This window comes from Urocampus carinirostris, chromosome 11 (genome assembly GCF_059441175.1).
Source record: "Urocampus carinirostris isolate Australia breed hairy pipefish chromosome 11, RoL_Ucar_1.0, whole genome shotgun sequence".
NCBI classification, from domain to species: Eukaryota; Metazoa; Chordata; class Actinopteri; order Syngnathiformes; family Syngnathidae; genus Urocampus; species Urocampus carinirostris.
Genome location: NC_142359.1, coordinates 5,817,636 through 5,832,825, shown reverse-complemented (window position 1 = coordinate 5,832,825; position 15,190 = coordinate 5,817,636). Strand labels below are relative to the sequence as shown.

The window sequence follows — 15,190 nt, the reverse complement described above, 5'->3', positions numbered from 1 at the left end:
CTTCCTTTAAGTCATTTTGTGCACAATTTTACATAATATTTGGTCGTGTAGGGATTAAAGAAGCAAAAACAACCTGAAGAGCCGTTTGGGACCCGAAAGAGCCGGTTCTCTTTAGTGAGCCGAGCCGAAGAAGCCGGTTCTCGAAAAACTCTACCGACTTTACTCGACTTCGTTCTACTTCGACCTTGACTTCAAAAGACCCCATTTAGAAAACAGCGTCGGGGGAACCCATGTATTTTTACCTTCATGCACTGTAACTTTGACTTAAGTCGCTTCTTAATTAGCAATTTCGAGCCCTGATTTTTGTGCGCTGGCTAGATTTTCTTGTGCGCTGAGAATGTGCGCAGTTTAGAGGGAACATTGTTCAGGATACAAAGATACTCCCAGAATAAAAGTAGAGGTGCCACCGTATTAGCAATCTTCACGTTGTGGTCTGCAACCGGTTTTACGGCGTACACAAATACGGGGAAATCGAACACGTCCCATTTATTCGCGGCTCCACGAAATCGCCCCGCTTCCGAGAGCAGGCGGCGTCTTAAAAGCATCGCGCCGGGAAAAAAAGTCACCCGCTGAACGCACTCAAGCGTGAATCCTTCGGCGTTAGGAGCGGCAGGACGCCGGCGTCCCGCGGGACAGGATTTTGCCGAAGACGTTTCGGAACTCGGGGTTGAAAACCGTGTAGATGACCGGGTTGGCGGCGCTGTTGAGGTAGCCCAGCCAGGTCACGGCCGAGATCAGGTCCGGGCTCGCCGGGATCCGGGTGCAAAACGCTCGGCTCACGTGGACCACAAAAAACGGGGTCCAGCAGGCCAGGAACGCTCCTGGAGGGGGGACAGAACGCAAACTTCAGGGAGGGTGGCTCTACCTCTTCCAGGATTGAATTGGTCCTTTCCCGACCTCCCAAAAGCGTTAAAGGGATCCCTAATGTTGAGTTTTTGGAGGATAACAGACCCATTTTGGGAAGCAAGGAACTGGAGGGATTGCGTTTAATGATAGGAAGCAGGTACAAAGTGACAAACAAAAGTGGTTCCACTGTGAGATCATTTTTGTTCATTTAAAGTATTATTTTTGTTATTTTTTTCTTGTTTCTTTTTTGTTTTTAATCTGTTCTTATTTTTTTCTTGTATTTCTTTGTTCCCTTTGTTTTTTTTCTGTTTTAATTTCCATTTGGAGGGATTGCGTTTAATAACAGAAAGCAGGTACAAAGTGACAAACAAAAATGGTTCCACTGTAAGATGATTTTTGTTCATTGAATTTATCATTATTTTATTTTTTTGTTGTTTTTTTTTTTTAATTTGTTCTCATTTTTCTTGTATTTCTTTGTTCCCTTTTCTTTTTTTCTGTTTTAATTTCCATTTGGAGGGATTACGTTTAATAACAGGCAGCAGGTCCAAAGTGACAAACAAAAAAAATTGGTTCCACTGTGAGATCATTTTTGTTCATTTAAAGTATAATTTTTGTTATTTTTTTCTTGATTCTTTTTTTGTTAATTTTTTCTTTTTTTTTTCTTGTATTTCTTAGTTCCCTTTTCTTTTTTTCTGTTTTAATTTCCATTTGGGGGGATTTCGTTTGATAACAGAAAGCAGGTACAAAGTGATAGACAAAAATGGTTCCACTGTAAAATAGTTTTTGTTCATTTAATTTATAATCATAATTTTTTGGGGGGTTCCTTTTTTCTTTTTTTAATGTGTTCTAATTTTTCTAGTATTTCTTTGTTCCCTTTTCTTTTTTTCTGTTTTAATTTCCATTCGGAGGGATTGCGTTTGATAACAGAAAGCAGGTACAAAGTGATAAACAAAAATGGTTCCACTGTGAGATCATTTTTGTTCATTTCAAGTACTATTTTTGTTGTTGTTTTTCTTGATTCTTTTTGGTTTTTAATTTGTTTTTATTTTTTTCTAGTATTTCTTTGTTCCCTTTTCTTTTTCTTCTGTTTTAATTTCCATTTGGAGGGATTGCGTTTACAACAGAAAGCAGGTACAACGTGACAAACAAAAATGGTTCCACTGTAAGATAATTTTTGTTCATTTAATTTATTTATTTATTTATTTTTGGTTTCTTTTTTTTTAATTTGTCCTAATTTTTCTTGTATTTCTTTGTTGCCTTTTTGTTTTTTCTGTTTTAATTTCCATTTGGAGGGATTGCGTTTAATAACAGAAAGCAGGTACAAAGTGACAAACAAAAATGGTCCCACTGTAAGATCATTTTTGTTCACTTAAAGTATTACTTTTATTATTTTTTCTTGGTTATTATTTGTTTTTCATTTGTTCTCATTTTTTTTTATTTCATTTCTTTGTTCCCTTTTTGTTTTTTTCTGTTTTAATTTCCCTTTTTCACTCTTCTTTTTTCCTTTTTCTTTTGACTTTCTTCGCAAAGAAGCTAGGTGTTACGACACGTGTTGCCTTCGGGCTGCACTCTGTTTTGCAAAGATGTGAGGGAAATGAATGTTTTGTTTTGAGTCTCTGTAGTTTATATTTTTTCCTGTGCTTTTTGGCATTCATTTTCACCTGCACCATACTATACAAGTATCGTGGTGAAATATTACGCACTGTATCTTTAAAGTGGACTCGGGTCAGAATTTGGAATTTTCAACTGGCCACACTTGCCATGATTTGGAATTAGAATTCTCTTCATTGTCATTGATATCAACGTTGTGTCACGTCGGACGCAATGAGATTGGACATGGCACTCCAGGGGGCAAAACATGTCATATAGATACTTTAAACGAAAAAAAGAATAATAATACAATGACGAAGAATAATGCATTGTAACAAAAGTGCAATAAAAATTTTAATTTTCGTTCGGTTTGAAAAACAATGAATAATATATATGTAGCCGGTATATGAATATATTTTTGAAGGCGGACCCAGGCGCAGTTCTCGGAAACTCACCCACAACAACAGGGAGAACTCTCATGGCCTTGCGTTCCCTCCGACTGATCCCGCTGCTTCTCATCTTAGGTGGCTTCAATTGTTTATCGCGCCGCCCATCCGAGCGCTCCATCTTTTCTGGCATCTTGCTGCTCAAGCTGTAGATGCCGGAGGAGGTAGGACTTGGCTCATCGGCTCCATCTTTTGCGACTTGATCCGGATCCATGGAGGACTTGGCGTGGCAGGACTTGGCGTGGAAAAAACGTTTGTGACCTCGATCTCCGGACGCGGGGCGGCCGGTCCTTCGGCGAAGACCCCGAAACATCCAAATATAGAGCAGGACCGTGACGGGACACGGGACGAAAAAGGAGCAAATGGACGAATACACCACAAAACCGTCGTCCTCCAATTTGCAGACGCTCGGATCTCGATCCGCCACTCGGTTCATCCCGAAGATGACTGGACTGGCCACGCCCAGGGACAGGATCCAGGTGCCCGCGATGAGGCCCAGCTGCCTGCTACTAAAATGGTTCTGGTTGTACTTCAGGGGAACCAGAACTGCAATGCACCTACGACACACAACAGGACTTTAAGGATGACTACATTTCTTTGACCCTCCTATTACCATGGGGGCGCCCCCGCCCCCGTTTGACAAGCGCTATTAAATGATCACCCACAAAGAGGCAGCAACTTCCTACAATCAGGGTTGGGTAGGATTACTTTAACTGGATTACTTTCAATGACTTTTGGATTACTCCAATACCAATCATGCTAATAAAAGACAAAAGAAACTAAATATGAATAAAATGATGACTCACAACACGTGGTAAGCTTTTTCTCCTGGCTTTGATCTTTTTGATCTCCGGCAAAACTAACATAAAATGCGACCTTGGTTGGGTAGGGTTACTTTAACTGGATTACTTTCAATGACTTTTGGATTACTCCAAAACCAATATGCTAATAAAAGACAAAAGAAACTAGATATGAATACAATGATGACTCACAACACGTGGTAAGCTTTCTCTCCTGGCTTTGATCTCTTTGATCTCCGGCAAAACTAACATACAATGCGACCAGGGTTGGGTAGGATTACTTTAACTTGATTACTTTCAATTACTTTTGGATGACTCCAATACCAAATATGCTAATAAAAGACAAAATAAACTAAATATGAATAAAATGATGACTCACAACACGTGGTAAGTTTTCTCTCCTGGCTTTGATCTCTTTGATCTCCAGCAAAACTAACATAAAAATGCGACAGAAACAAAATGAGAATAAATCCAAACAGCTTGCCAACATCATTTTTGCCGTTCCATGTATTCCGTTACTCCCCAAGCCTGCACAAAATTTAGTAATTTTATTCATACTTAGTTTATTTTGTCTTTTATTAGCATATTTGGTATTGGAGTAATCCAAAAGTAATCGAAAGAAATCAAGTTAAAGTAACCCTACCCAACCCTGCACGCAATGCACCTATGACACACAACAGGACTTTGAGGATGACTCCAATTGATTCTTTCCCATTTCTTCAACCCTGCTATTACCATGGGGGCGCCCCCGCCCCCATTTGACAAGCGCCATTTAAGTTACAGTTACCAATATCAAATAAAAATGGAATCAAAGTGGTTCTCCAAATCACCCACAAAGAGGCGGCAACTTCCCACAATCATACCTCACAGGCATCCACGTGTGGCAACGGACCAATCACAGGCGAGAAATGACACAGACGGGGCATAATAACTTTCATTATCTGGAACCAATTAAAAAAAAGGAATCCTTTGAACATTACTTTAGGAGATGATTGTCGTACGGGCAATGAATTGGGGTATTTATGAGTCACTGTCTCCAGGGATTGCTTCACATCGACCACACGGGCCCATAAAGCGTTTGGTGAAAGATAGTTGACAATCAGGGTTGGATAGGGTTACTTTAACGTGATTACTTTCAGTTACTTTTGGATTACTCCAATACCAAATATGCTAATAAATGTTTACTAAATTTTGTGCAGGCTGATGTTGGCAAGCTGTCTGGATTTATTTTCATTTTGTTTCTGTCGCATTTTATGTTTGTTTTGCCGGAGATCAAAGAGATCAAAGCCAGGGGAGAAAGCTTACCACGTGTTGTGAGTCATCATTTGATTCATATTTCGTTTCTTTTGTCTTTTATGAGCATATTTGGTATTGGAGTCATCCAAAAGTCATTGAAAGTAATCCAGTTAAAGTAACCCTACCCAACCCCGGTCGCATATTATGTTCGTTTTGCCGGAGATCAAAGAGATCAAAGCCAGCAGAGAAAGCTTACCACGTGTTGTGAGTCATCATTTTATTCATATTTAGTTTATTTTGTCTTTTATGAGCATATTTGGTATTGGAGTCATCCAAAAGTAATTGAAAGTAATCCAGTTAAAGTAACCCTACCCAACCCTGGTCGCATTTTATGTTCATTTTGCCGGAGATCAAAGAGATCAAAACCAGGAGAGAAAGCTTACCACGTGTTGTGAGTCATCATTTGATTCATATTTAGTTTCTTTTGTCTTTTATCAGCATATTTGGTATTGGAGTAATACAAAAGTCATTGAACGTAATCCAGTTAAAGTAACCCTACCCAACCCTGGTCGCATTTGATGTTCGTTTTGCCGGAGATCAAAGAGATCAAAGCCAGGAAAGAAAGCTTACCACGTGTTGTGAGTCATCATTTGATTCATATTTAGTTTCTTTTGTCTTTTATCAGCATATTTGGTATTGGAGTCATCCAAAAGTCATTGAAAGTAATCCAGTTAAAGTAACCCTACCCAACCCCGGTCGCATATTATGTTCGTTTTGCCGGAGATCAAAGAGATCAAAGCCAGCAGAGAAAGCTTACCACGTGTTGTGAGTCATCATTTTATTCATATTTAGTTTATTTTGTCTTTTATGAGCATATTTGGTATTGGAGTCATCCAAAAGTAATTGAAAGTAATCCAGTTAAAGTAACCCTACCCAACCCTGGTCGCATTTTATGTTCATTTTGCCGGAGATCAAAGAGATCAAAACCAGGAGAGAAAGCTTACCACGTGTTGTGAGTCATCATTTGATTCATATTTAGTTTCTTTTGTCTTTTATCAGCATATTTGGTATTGGAGTAATACAAAAGTCATTGAACGTAATCCAGTTAAAGTAACCCTACCCAACCCTGGTCGCATTTGATGTTCGTTTTGCCGGAGATCAAAGAGATCAAAGCCAGGAAAGAAAGCTTACCACGTGTTGTGAGTCATCATTTGATTCATATTTAGTTTCTTTTATCTTTTATCAGCATATTTGGTATTGGAGTAATACAAAAGTCATTGAAAGTAATCCAGTTAAAGTAACCCTACCCAACCCTGTTGACAATATATGAAGAACTGAGAGAGCACGACTTAAAAAACATGAAAGAAAATAATTCAGAAGCACTGTTTCAAAATGCAATGTGTGCTATTCAGTGCCCCCTAGTGGTAAAAACCACAAAATCGTTTTCCCCGCAGCGTTTTAAGATCTAGCGTTGTCACAAAAACGCCTAAACGCGAAGCAGAGAGGGGTCTCTGTGTAACAGGTTGCTAAAGATGGCGGTCAGGCCGCAAATATCCCGCAGGCCATAGTTTGGTCACCTGTGTTTCGAGCCGAATTCTTACCTGTCCACACTGATGGCGCAGAGGTTGAGGATGGAAGCCGTGCACAACATGACGTCCATTGTCATGAGTGCATCGCACAGGAACATCCCCAGCGTCCAAATGCCCCCCAAAAACTGAAAGATGAGAACTGGTTAGGGCTGCAACAATGAATCGAGGTCGTTGACAAGAATGGACGATAGAAGTAGTCGACGATGAATTTTATTGTCGACTGCTTACGTTACGTTTTTCCAACAGAGTGACGCATCGCTACATGAATATGATCTCTGTTGAAAGTCACCTTTATTTTCTTTTTTTTTTCTTGCTTTGATCTTCGTGTTTCTCTTTTTCTTCTTTTGGAAATTGTCTTTTCCTTTTTTTGTTGCTATTTTTCGGTTTTACATTTTCCTTATTTTTCCTCTGTTTTCTATTTTCCTTTTTTGACATTTTCTTTATTCCTTCTTTTTCCTTTCTTTGCACAAGGCTTCGCAGAAAAATGAGAAGTACCTTGAGTCGTTTAATAACAGAAAGCAGGTACAAAGTGACAAACAAAAATGGTTCCACTGTAAAATAATTTTTGTTCATTTAATTTAATATCATAATTTTTGGGGGGGTTTCTTTTTTTTTAATTTGTTCTAATTGTTCTAGTATTTCTTTGTTCCCTTTTCTTTTTCTGTTTTAATTTCCATTTGGAGGGATTGCATTTAATAACAGAAAGCAGGTACAAAGTGATAAACAAAAATGGTTCCACCTTGAGATCATTTTTGTTCATTTAAAGTATTATTTTTGTTATTTTTTCTGGTTTCTTATTTGTTTTTCATTTGTTCTTATTTTTTTATTTTATTTCTTTGTTCCCTTTTCCTTTTTTTCTGTTTTAATTTCCATTCGAAGGGATTGCGTTTGATAACAGAAAGCAGGTACAAAGTGATAAACAAAAATGGTTCCAATGTAAAATAGTTTGTGTTCATTTAATTTATTATCATAATTTTTTGGGGGGTTTCTTTTTTCTTTTTTTAATTTGTTCTAATTTTTCTAGTATTTCTTTGTTCCCTTTTCTTTTTTTCCTGTTTTAATTTCCATTCGGAGGGATTGCATTTAATAACAGGAAGCAGGTACAAAGTGACAAACAAAAATGGTTCCACCGTGAGATCATTTTTGTTCATTTAAAGTATTATTTTTGTTATTTTTTCTGGTTTCTTATTTGTTTTTCATTTGTTCTTATTTTTTTATTTTATTTCTTTGTTCCCTTTTTGTTTTTTCTGTTTTAATTTCCATTTGGAGGGATTGCATTTAATAACAGAAAGCAGGTACAAAGTGATAAACAAAAATGGTTCCACTGTGAGATCATTTTTGTTCATTTAAAGTATTATTTTTGTTATTTTTCTCTTGTTTCTTATTTGTTTTTCATTTGTTCTTGTTTTGTATTGTATATTTTTGTTCCCTTTTTGTTTTTTTCTGTTTTGATTTCCATTTGGAGGGATTGCGGTTAACAACAGAAAGCAGGTACAAAGTGACAAACAAAAATGGTCCGACTGTAAAATCATTTTTGTTCATTTAAAGTATTTTTTTTCTTATTTTTTCTTGTTTCTTATTTGTTTTTCATTTGTTCTCATTTTTTTATTGCATTTCTTTGTTCCCTTTTGGTTTTTTTTCTGTTTAATTTCCTTTTTTTCACTCTTCTTTCTTCCTTTTTCTTTTTACTTTCTTCGCAAAGAAGTGTTACGACATGTGTTGCCTTCGGGCTGCACTCTGTTTTGCAAAGATGGGAGGGAAATGAATCTTTTGTTTTGAGTCTCTGTAGTTTATATTCTTTCTTGTGCTCTTTGGCATTCATTTTCACCTGCACCATACTATACAAGTATCGTGGAGAAATATGACGCACTGTACTTTGAGTCTCTGTAGTTCATATACTTCTTTGTGCTTTGGAATATATCAATAAATCATCTCTTGAGTTTCATCTCATTAGCTACACCGCTTATCCTCGGTAGGGTCGCGGGGGTGCTGGAGCCCATCCCAGCAATCATCGGGCAGTGGGCAGGGGACACCCTGAACTGGTTGCCAGCCAATCGCAGGGCACACGGGGACAGACAACTCACTCGCTCATTCACACCTAGGGACAATTTGGACCGGACAATTCTGAAAAGCATGTTTTTGGAATGTGGGAGGAAACCGGAATGCCCGGAGGAAACCCACGCAAGCACGGGGAGAACATACAAACTCCGCAAAGGAAGTCCGGAGCTGGATTTGAACCCACGCAGGAGGTTCCCACGACATGAACTGTGCCGCACATGCGCTAACCACTGTGCCGCCGTGTTGCAAAAATGTTCTGGAATAGGCAAAACCCGTGAAATAGAAATCATTTAAGTTATCTGATTATTTTTTTTTATGATTTGTTTACAATCCCAGTTTACAGCCTCAAGTATTATTTAGATTCTAAATTTTGGGGTACGAAAAATACACATTTTTTATTGAACATACAGCGAATTCGTACAAAGACTAAAAATGCAGAATCTAAAACCATTTCTTCAGAATGAGATATTACTTTATTACTTTATTACTTTACTTTTCCGCCATCATGTGGACATTATAAAAAACTGCATTTACCGTATTTTCCGCACTATAAGGCGCCCTGGGTTATAGGGCGCACCCCGAAAAAATAGTTTTTGGTTCTATATTTGACATACATAAGGCGCACCGGATTATAAGGCGCTACAATGGGAACGTCGACAAAACAGTCAGATAGTTCAGTCCAACGTATTACCCCCTTAACATTCCCAAAGCTTGCAAAGAAGCAAATACGTGTCGAGAACACGTGCGGATGCGGTGTCCGTACGATGTCACTCAAATGCATCGTTCCATCATTCAGAAAGGTTAAAGTCTTGGGATTCAAGAAATGCCAACCATTCCTTAGTTTCTATTTTCGCTCGCAACTTTACTGTGCATATGACAAAGAACACTTGGAATTGAGTTTGATTTAAAAATAGACACTCCATTCCATCCATTATCTGCACCGCTTATCACAGAAACATCGAGTTCAGTCTGAAACAAGATACAGGGAAAATATATAGCCGGAGTAGCTCACCGAAGTCGTTGTGTTCAATAATAATGTGCAACCATGGCCCTCTTATATCCGTGAGTGTAGTAAATCCAGGAGAATAAAATATTTACAAATACAGAATAGTAAAAAAATGCTTTCTGTATGCCGTCAACCATGTGCTATACGCATTCATCTTTTTCGGCCAATTGCAGGCTTTGTTTTGCCGCTTCAGCCAATGCCAGCCTGTAAATGATAAAAAGGATCCGCCTCTTGACCTCCAAATAACTTTAGTCAATAGTGATCGATTCAACTGATGATTGACACATCTTTTTCGGCCAATTGCAGGCTTTGTTTTACAGCTTAACCTATGCCAGCCTGTAAATGATAAAAAGGATCCGCCCCTTGACCTCCAAATAACTTTAGCCAATAGTGATCGATTCAAATGATGATTGACACATTGGTTAGCCAACGAAACACCGGTAAATAAATCCCAGCATACACCGCGGACTACTTGGCGTTCAGGGGAAAATCGAGTCACCGACTGCTTGCCTTAGTTGCAAGACTTTGCGACTTAATATTGATCCATATATAAGGCGCACTGTATTATAAGGCGCATGGTCAGCTTTTGAAAAAAATTAAGACTTTTAGGTGCGCCTTATAGTGCGGAAAATACGGTACATTGCGGTTCTCTCCTACAGAAACCATATGTGTTTTTCTATAATTGAACATTTATTAAAAGGCACTAGGAAGCTCCATAAACCCGCATTTGGGTCCTGACCAAGTTGAGCTGAGGTCCAGGTTTGTTGGCGATAGAAAGCTTCTTCCTGTTTAGCTCATCAGGTTTGTGACGAGTCGACTATGAAAATAGACTTTAGTAACGTGTCCGAAGATGAAAACTGACCTGGGAGTAGACGAAGAGCGGCAGCACCAGCAATCCCAGAAGCAGATCTGCGACCGACATGCTAATGATGAAGTAATTGGTGGTGGTCTGCAGGGAGCGCTCGCGCAATACGCTCAAACACACCAAGGAGTTGCCCAAAACCACCAGCAGGATGAGAAAAACTCCAAGGATCAGGGCCGCAAAGTTGTACCTCCTCAAGGGGCTCTCGGTATCGGCCATCTTGCGGTCTGGAAGTCAGTTTATAGCACGGGTGTGAAATCTGAGTTCAGGGGCCAAATGCTAGGAACAAAAACGTTCTGGCGGGGTCTGGATTCCGAAATGAATGGCTTTATGTAACTCACATTAAAAGGCGAGTTAGGAACAAACGAATAAAAGGATAATTCCACATTTAAATGAAATATCAAAATTAGTGTATCTTCAAATAGTCTACGTGCTGGCGCCATCTTCTGGTTGAAATGATCATTGCAGCCTCTGTGGAATTCTTGCCCAAATAAACTCGACATTTTCTCATCTTTTTTGAGGTTTGAAACAGTCCTTTCCTTACTTACTTACAGGGTTGGGTAGGGTTACTTTAACTGGATTACTTTCAATTACTTTTGGATGACTCCAATACCAAATATGCTAATAAAAGACAATAGAAACTAAATATGAATCAAATGACTCCATTTTGTGCAGGCTTGGGGAGTAACGGAAGACATGGAACGGCAAAAATGATGTTGGCAAGCTGGATTTATTTTCATTTTGTTTCTGTCGCATTTTATGTTCGTTTTGCCGGAGATCAAAGAGATCAAAGCCAGGAGAGAAAGCTTACCACGTGGTGTGAGTCATCATTTTATTCATATTTAGTTTCTTTTGTCTTTTATTAGCATATTTGGTATTGGAGTAATCCAAAAGTCATTGAAAGTAATCCAGTTAAAGTAACCCTACCCAACCCTGGTCGCATTTTATGTTAGTTTTGCCGGGGATCAAAGAGATCAAAGCCAGGCGAGAAAGCTTACCACGTGTTGCGAGTCATCATTTTATTCATATTTAGTTTCTTTCGTCTTTTATTAGCATATTTGGTATTGGAGTAATCCAAAAGTCATTGAAAGTAATCCAGTTAAAGTAACCCTACCCAACCCTGGTCGCATTTTATGTTAGTTTTGCCGGGGATCAAAGAGATCAAAGCCAGGAGAGAAAGCTTACCACGGGTTGTGAGTCATCATTTGATTCATATTTACTTTCTTTTGTCTTTTATGAGCATATTTGGTATTGGAGTCATCCAAAAGTCATTGAAAGTAATCCAGTTAAAGTAACCCAACCCTGCTTACTTACTTTTCTTACCACCATTTACATCCTAGAATACAATTTAACTGTGAGCACAAGCGTGAAATCCCTCTCCTCTCCCCCTCCAGTGTAAGTAGGCCTACTGATAAATTAGGTTAAATAGAAAAATAACACAAACGAGTAAAGATGACATTTTCTAGAATCAAAAATATATTATTTAAAAATTATTTTCTATGACAGAAACTGATTTATTAATGAGTTATGTTCAATAATTTTTGTTAAGAAAACACTACATTTATTTCACTGTTCAATTGTATTGAGTTCAATTAGCCTATATATTATTTTTATATATACATTTGGATTTTCAAGGGGGGCGGGACTAAAATAAGCTAATTATCCGTCATCATTTTTGTTTACCAATATTCTTGAATTTGAACTCATTGTAAACAGGACAAAAAATAGACGGGAACGAAACTGGTAATCGATATTAAACAGGACAAAAATAAAGGGGAACAATACTGGACAGGAAATACCATTGCGTTTGAATACAATTCATCAACTAGATTGTCACGATGCCGTGGCGCCCAATTGGCCCCGCCCGTGTGGCGCCAGCTGCGGCTCATTGACAGATTGGCTTTCCTTTTATTTAGATTTTTCCTTGACAGTTCATCAACGAACCTCTTACCCCGCAAGATGTGGGTTCTGACTCGGTCCTGTTTTCCTGTTGGTATTTCCAGTCCAGTATTGTTCCCGTTTATTTATGTCCTGTTAAATATCGATTTCCAGTTTCATTCCCGTCTATTTTTGTCCCGTTTTTTATTATCTCCAGTTTTCGTTCCCGTGTACCGGTAGTTTGTCCTATTTTATTTCGATATCCTGTTTAATTATCATTACTGCCTGTCCCGTCCTGTACGGTATCGACCCCATCTGTCCGATATCTTCTCGGGCAATTGGTATCGAACCGGTCAGTATTTGAACCCAGTCCTGTCTATCCCGTTTTGTCAGTCTGTCTTCCTGTCTTTCCACGCCGGACCGCTGCCTAACGTGCATGACTCCCCATTTTCCGTAAAATAACAGCTTGTGTGAGAAACGTCACGCATTTGGGTCCTGATCTTGTTCTGGTTCATGACATAGATACACTTTTCGGTTTTGGTCGAGAATGTTCCAAATACTCTCCAGTGCATTATTCATTCAAACGGGGTACACAAAAACTTCACAATCCTAAAATTTTTTGCTTAAAACTAGTGTAGTGAAAAATATGTATATATCAAATTGCATTAAAAGTACTCATGATACCAAGTTTGATATGTACAGGGTTGGGTAGGGTTACTTTAACTGGATTACTTTCAATGACTTTTGGATTACTCCAATACCAAATATGCTGATAAAAGACAAAAAAATCTAAATATGAATAAAATGATGACTCACAACACGTGGTAAGTTTTCTCTCCTGGCTTTGATCTCTTTGATCTCCGGCAAAACTAACATAAAATGCGACCAGGGTTGAGTAGGGTTACTTTAACTGGATTACTTTCAATGACTTTTGGATTACTCCAATACCAAATATGCTGATAAAAGACAAAAAAATCTAAATATGAATAAAATGATGACTCACAACACGTGGTAAGTTTTCTCTCCTGGCTTTGATCTCTTTGATCTCCGGCAAAACTAACATAAAATGCGACCAGGGTTGAGTAGGGTTACTTTAACTGGATTACTTTCAATGACTTTTGGATGACTCCAATACCAAATATGCTAATAAAAGACAAAATAAACTAAAAATGACTACAAGTATGACTCACAACACATGGTAAGCTTTCTCTCCTAGCTTTGATCTCTTTGAACATAAATATAATACTTGGTGACCCTGGTGAGAATAAATGGTGTCAAAAATGGATGAATAGATATGATAAAAATAAAACAATCTAAAATACAAAAAACCCCCAAAGTCTATTCTGGGATTTAGAAAGACAAAAGACCAGAAATTGTGCATTCAATTCAACTTACCTGGACACGAAAGTGGTCCTAAAAACCTTGCTCCTGCTCCTTTTTGATTGTGCTGACAACAAGTGGACCCTGTTTTTGTGGCTCTGTGGTGACTTGGGGAAGCTCTCTGAATGGCTGATCACTCCTGCAAGCGGCTCTCCGATTGGCTGAATTTCTGTCCATGTTTTCTCTACTGCGTAGTTGTCCCGAGTGTCCAATGAGGACAGTTCGAGAGACGTTGCTGCTTTGAGTCACCTTCAAGGGACAGTGTGTATCGTTTAGCGCCTCCTAGATGTTCGTTTTTCTTGAGGGATTTACAGTCAAGTCAAGTCATGTTTATTTGTTTGGTCCTTAAACACAAAGAAAGTCTCAAAGGGCTGCACAGACCACAGATTATTGCAAACCACAGACTATTATGACACCATCCCCTGATCTAAAACCTACATGAGGGCAAGGGAAAACGCAAAAACCTCAGGATAAGTCAAGTCTAGACATGTTTGTTTGGCTCTTAATCACAAAGAGTCTCAAAGGGCTGCACAGACCACATATTATTGCAAACTAAAGACTATTATGACACCATCCCCTGATCTAAAACCTACATCAGGACAAGGAAAAACTCAAAAACCTCAGGATGAGTCAAGTCATGTTTATTTGTGACGCCCTTAATCACAAGGAATCTCAAAGGGCTGCACAGACCACAGATTACGGCAAACTACAGACTATTATGACACTATCCCCTGATCTAAAACCTACACCAGGGCAAGGAAAAACTTAAAAAAACTCAGGATAAATCAAGTCTAGACATGTTTATTTGTTTAGCTCTTAACCACAGGGGTCTCAAAGAGCTACACAGACCACAGAATATTGCAAACCGTAGACTATTATGACAACATCCCCTGATCTAAAACCTACATCAAGGCAAGGAAAAACTCAAAAACCTCAAAAGGAGTCAAGTCATGTTTATTTGTGACACCCTTAATCACAAGGAGTCTCAAAGGGCTGCACAGACCACAGATTATTGCAAACCATAGACTATTATGACACCATCCCCTGATCTAAAACCTACCTGAGGGCAATGAAAAACTCAAAAACCTCAACATGAGGAAAATGAAGAAACTTTGAGAAGGGACCGCACATACAGGGTTCTTACACCCATTTTATGGCCAAATTCAAGCACTTTTCAAGCACACTCAAGGACAATTTTTCAATTTTCCCAGTACCTGTAAAGGATGAAATCCAGCGCCTATTTATGCTTGTTGTTGAGTTTCTGACATGAACTTTCCCAACTCATGAACTCGTCTTGATTTAATTTGATTTTCACGAACTGATTGAAGTTAAATATTTGCTCCTGCTCTGAGTACAACTGTCAGCGACACCTATGGTGTCCAAACTGTGGATAAGGGGCTGTCTGCATCACGCTGTTAATATTTTTTAGTGATTCCACTTTTACACAAAGGGGAGAATATCGATGAAAACGAAAGTCATGTTTATTTGTTTGGCCCTTC

The 15,190-nt window shown here is 38.6% G+C and overlaps 1 protein-coding gene across 1 annotated transcript; it reads right to left on the bottom strand.

Moving 5' to 3' along the window:
* Positions 1-275: 275 nt before the first annotated feature.
* LOC148356281 (dopamine receptor D4-like) lies at positions 276-13,759 on the bottom strand. Its single transcript, XM_088347387.1, has 5 exons — positions 13,707-13,759; positions 10,434-10,660; positions 6,520-6,632; positions 2,892-3,439; positions 276-821 (listed from the first exon to the last, which is right to left on the bottom strand). The coding sequence occupies exons 2-5, from the start codon at positions 10,650-10,652 to the stop codon at positions 601-603; spliced, it is 1,101 nt and encodes a 366-aa protein (XP_088203513.1). The 5' UTR covers positions 10,653-10,660; positions 13,707-13,759; the 3' UTR covers positions 276-600.
* Positions 13,760-15,190: the final 1,431 nt, after the last annotated feature.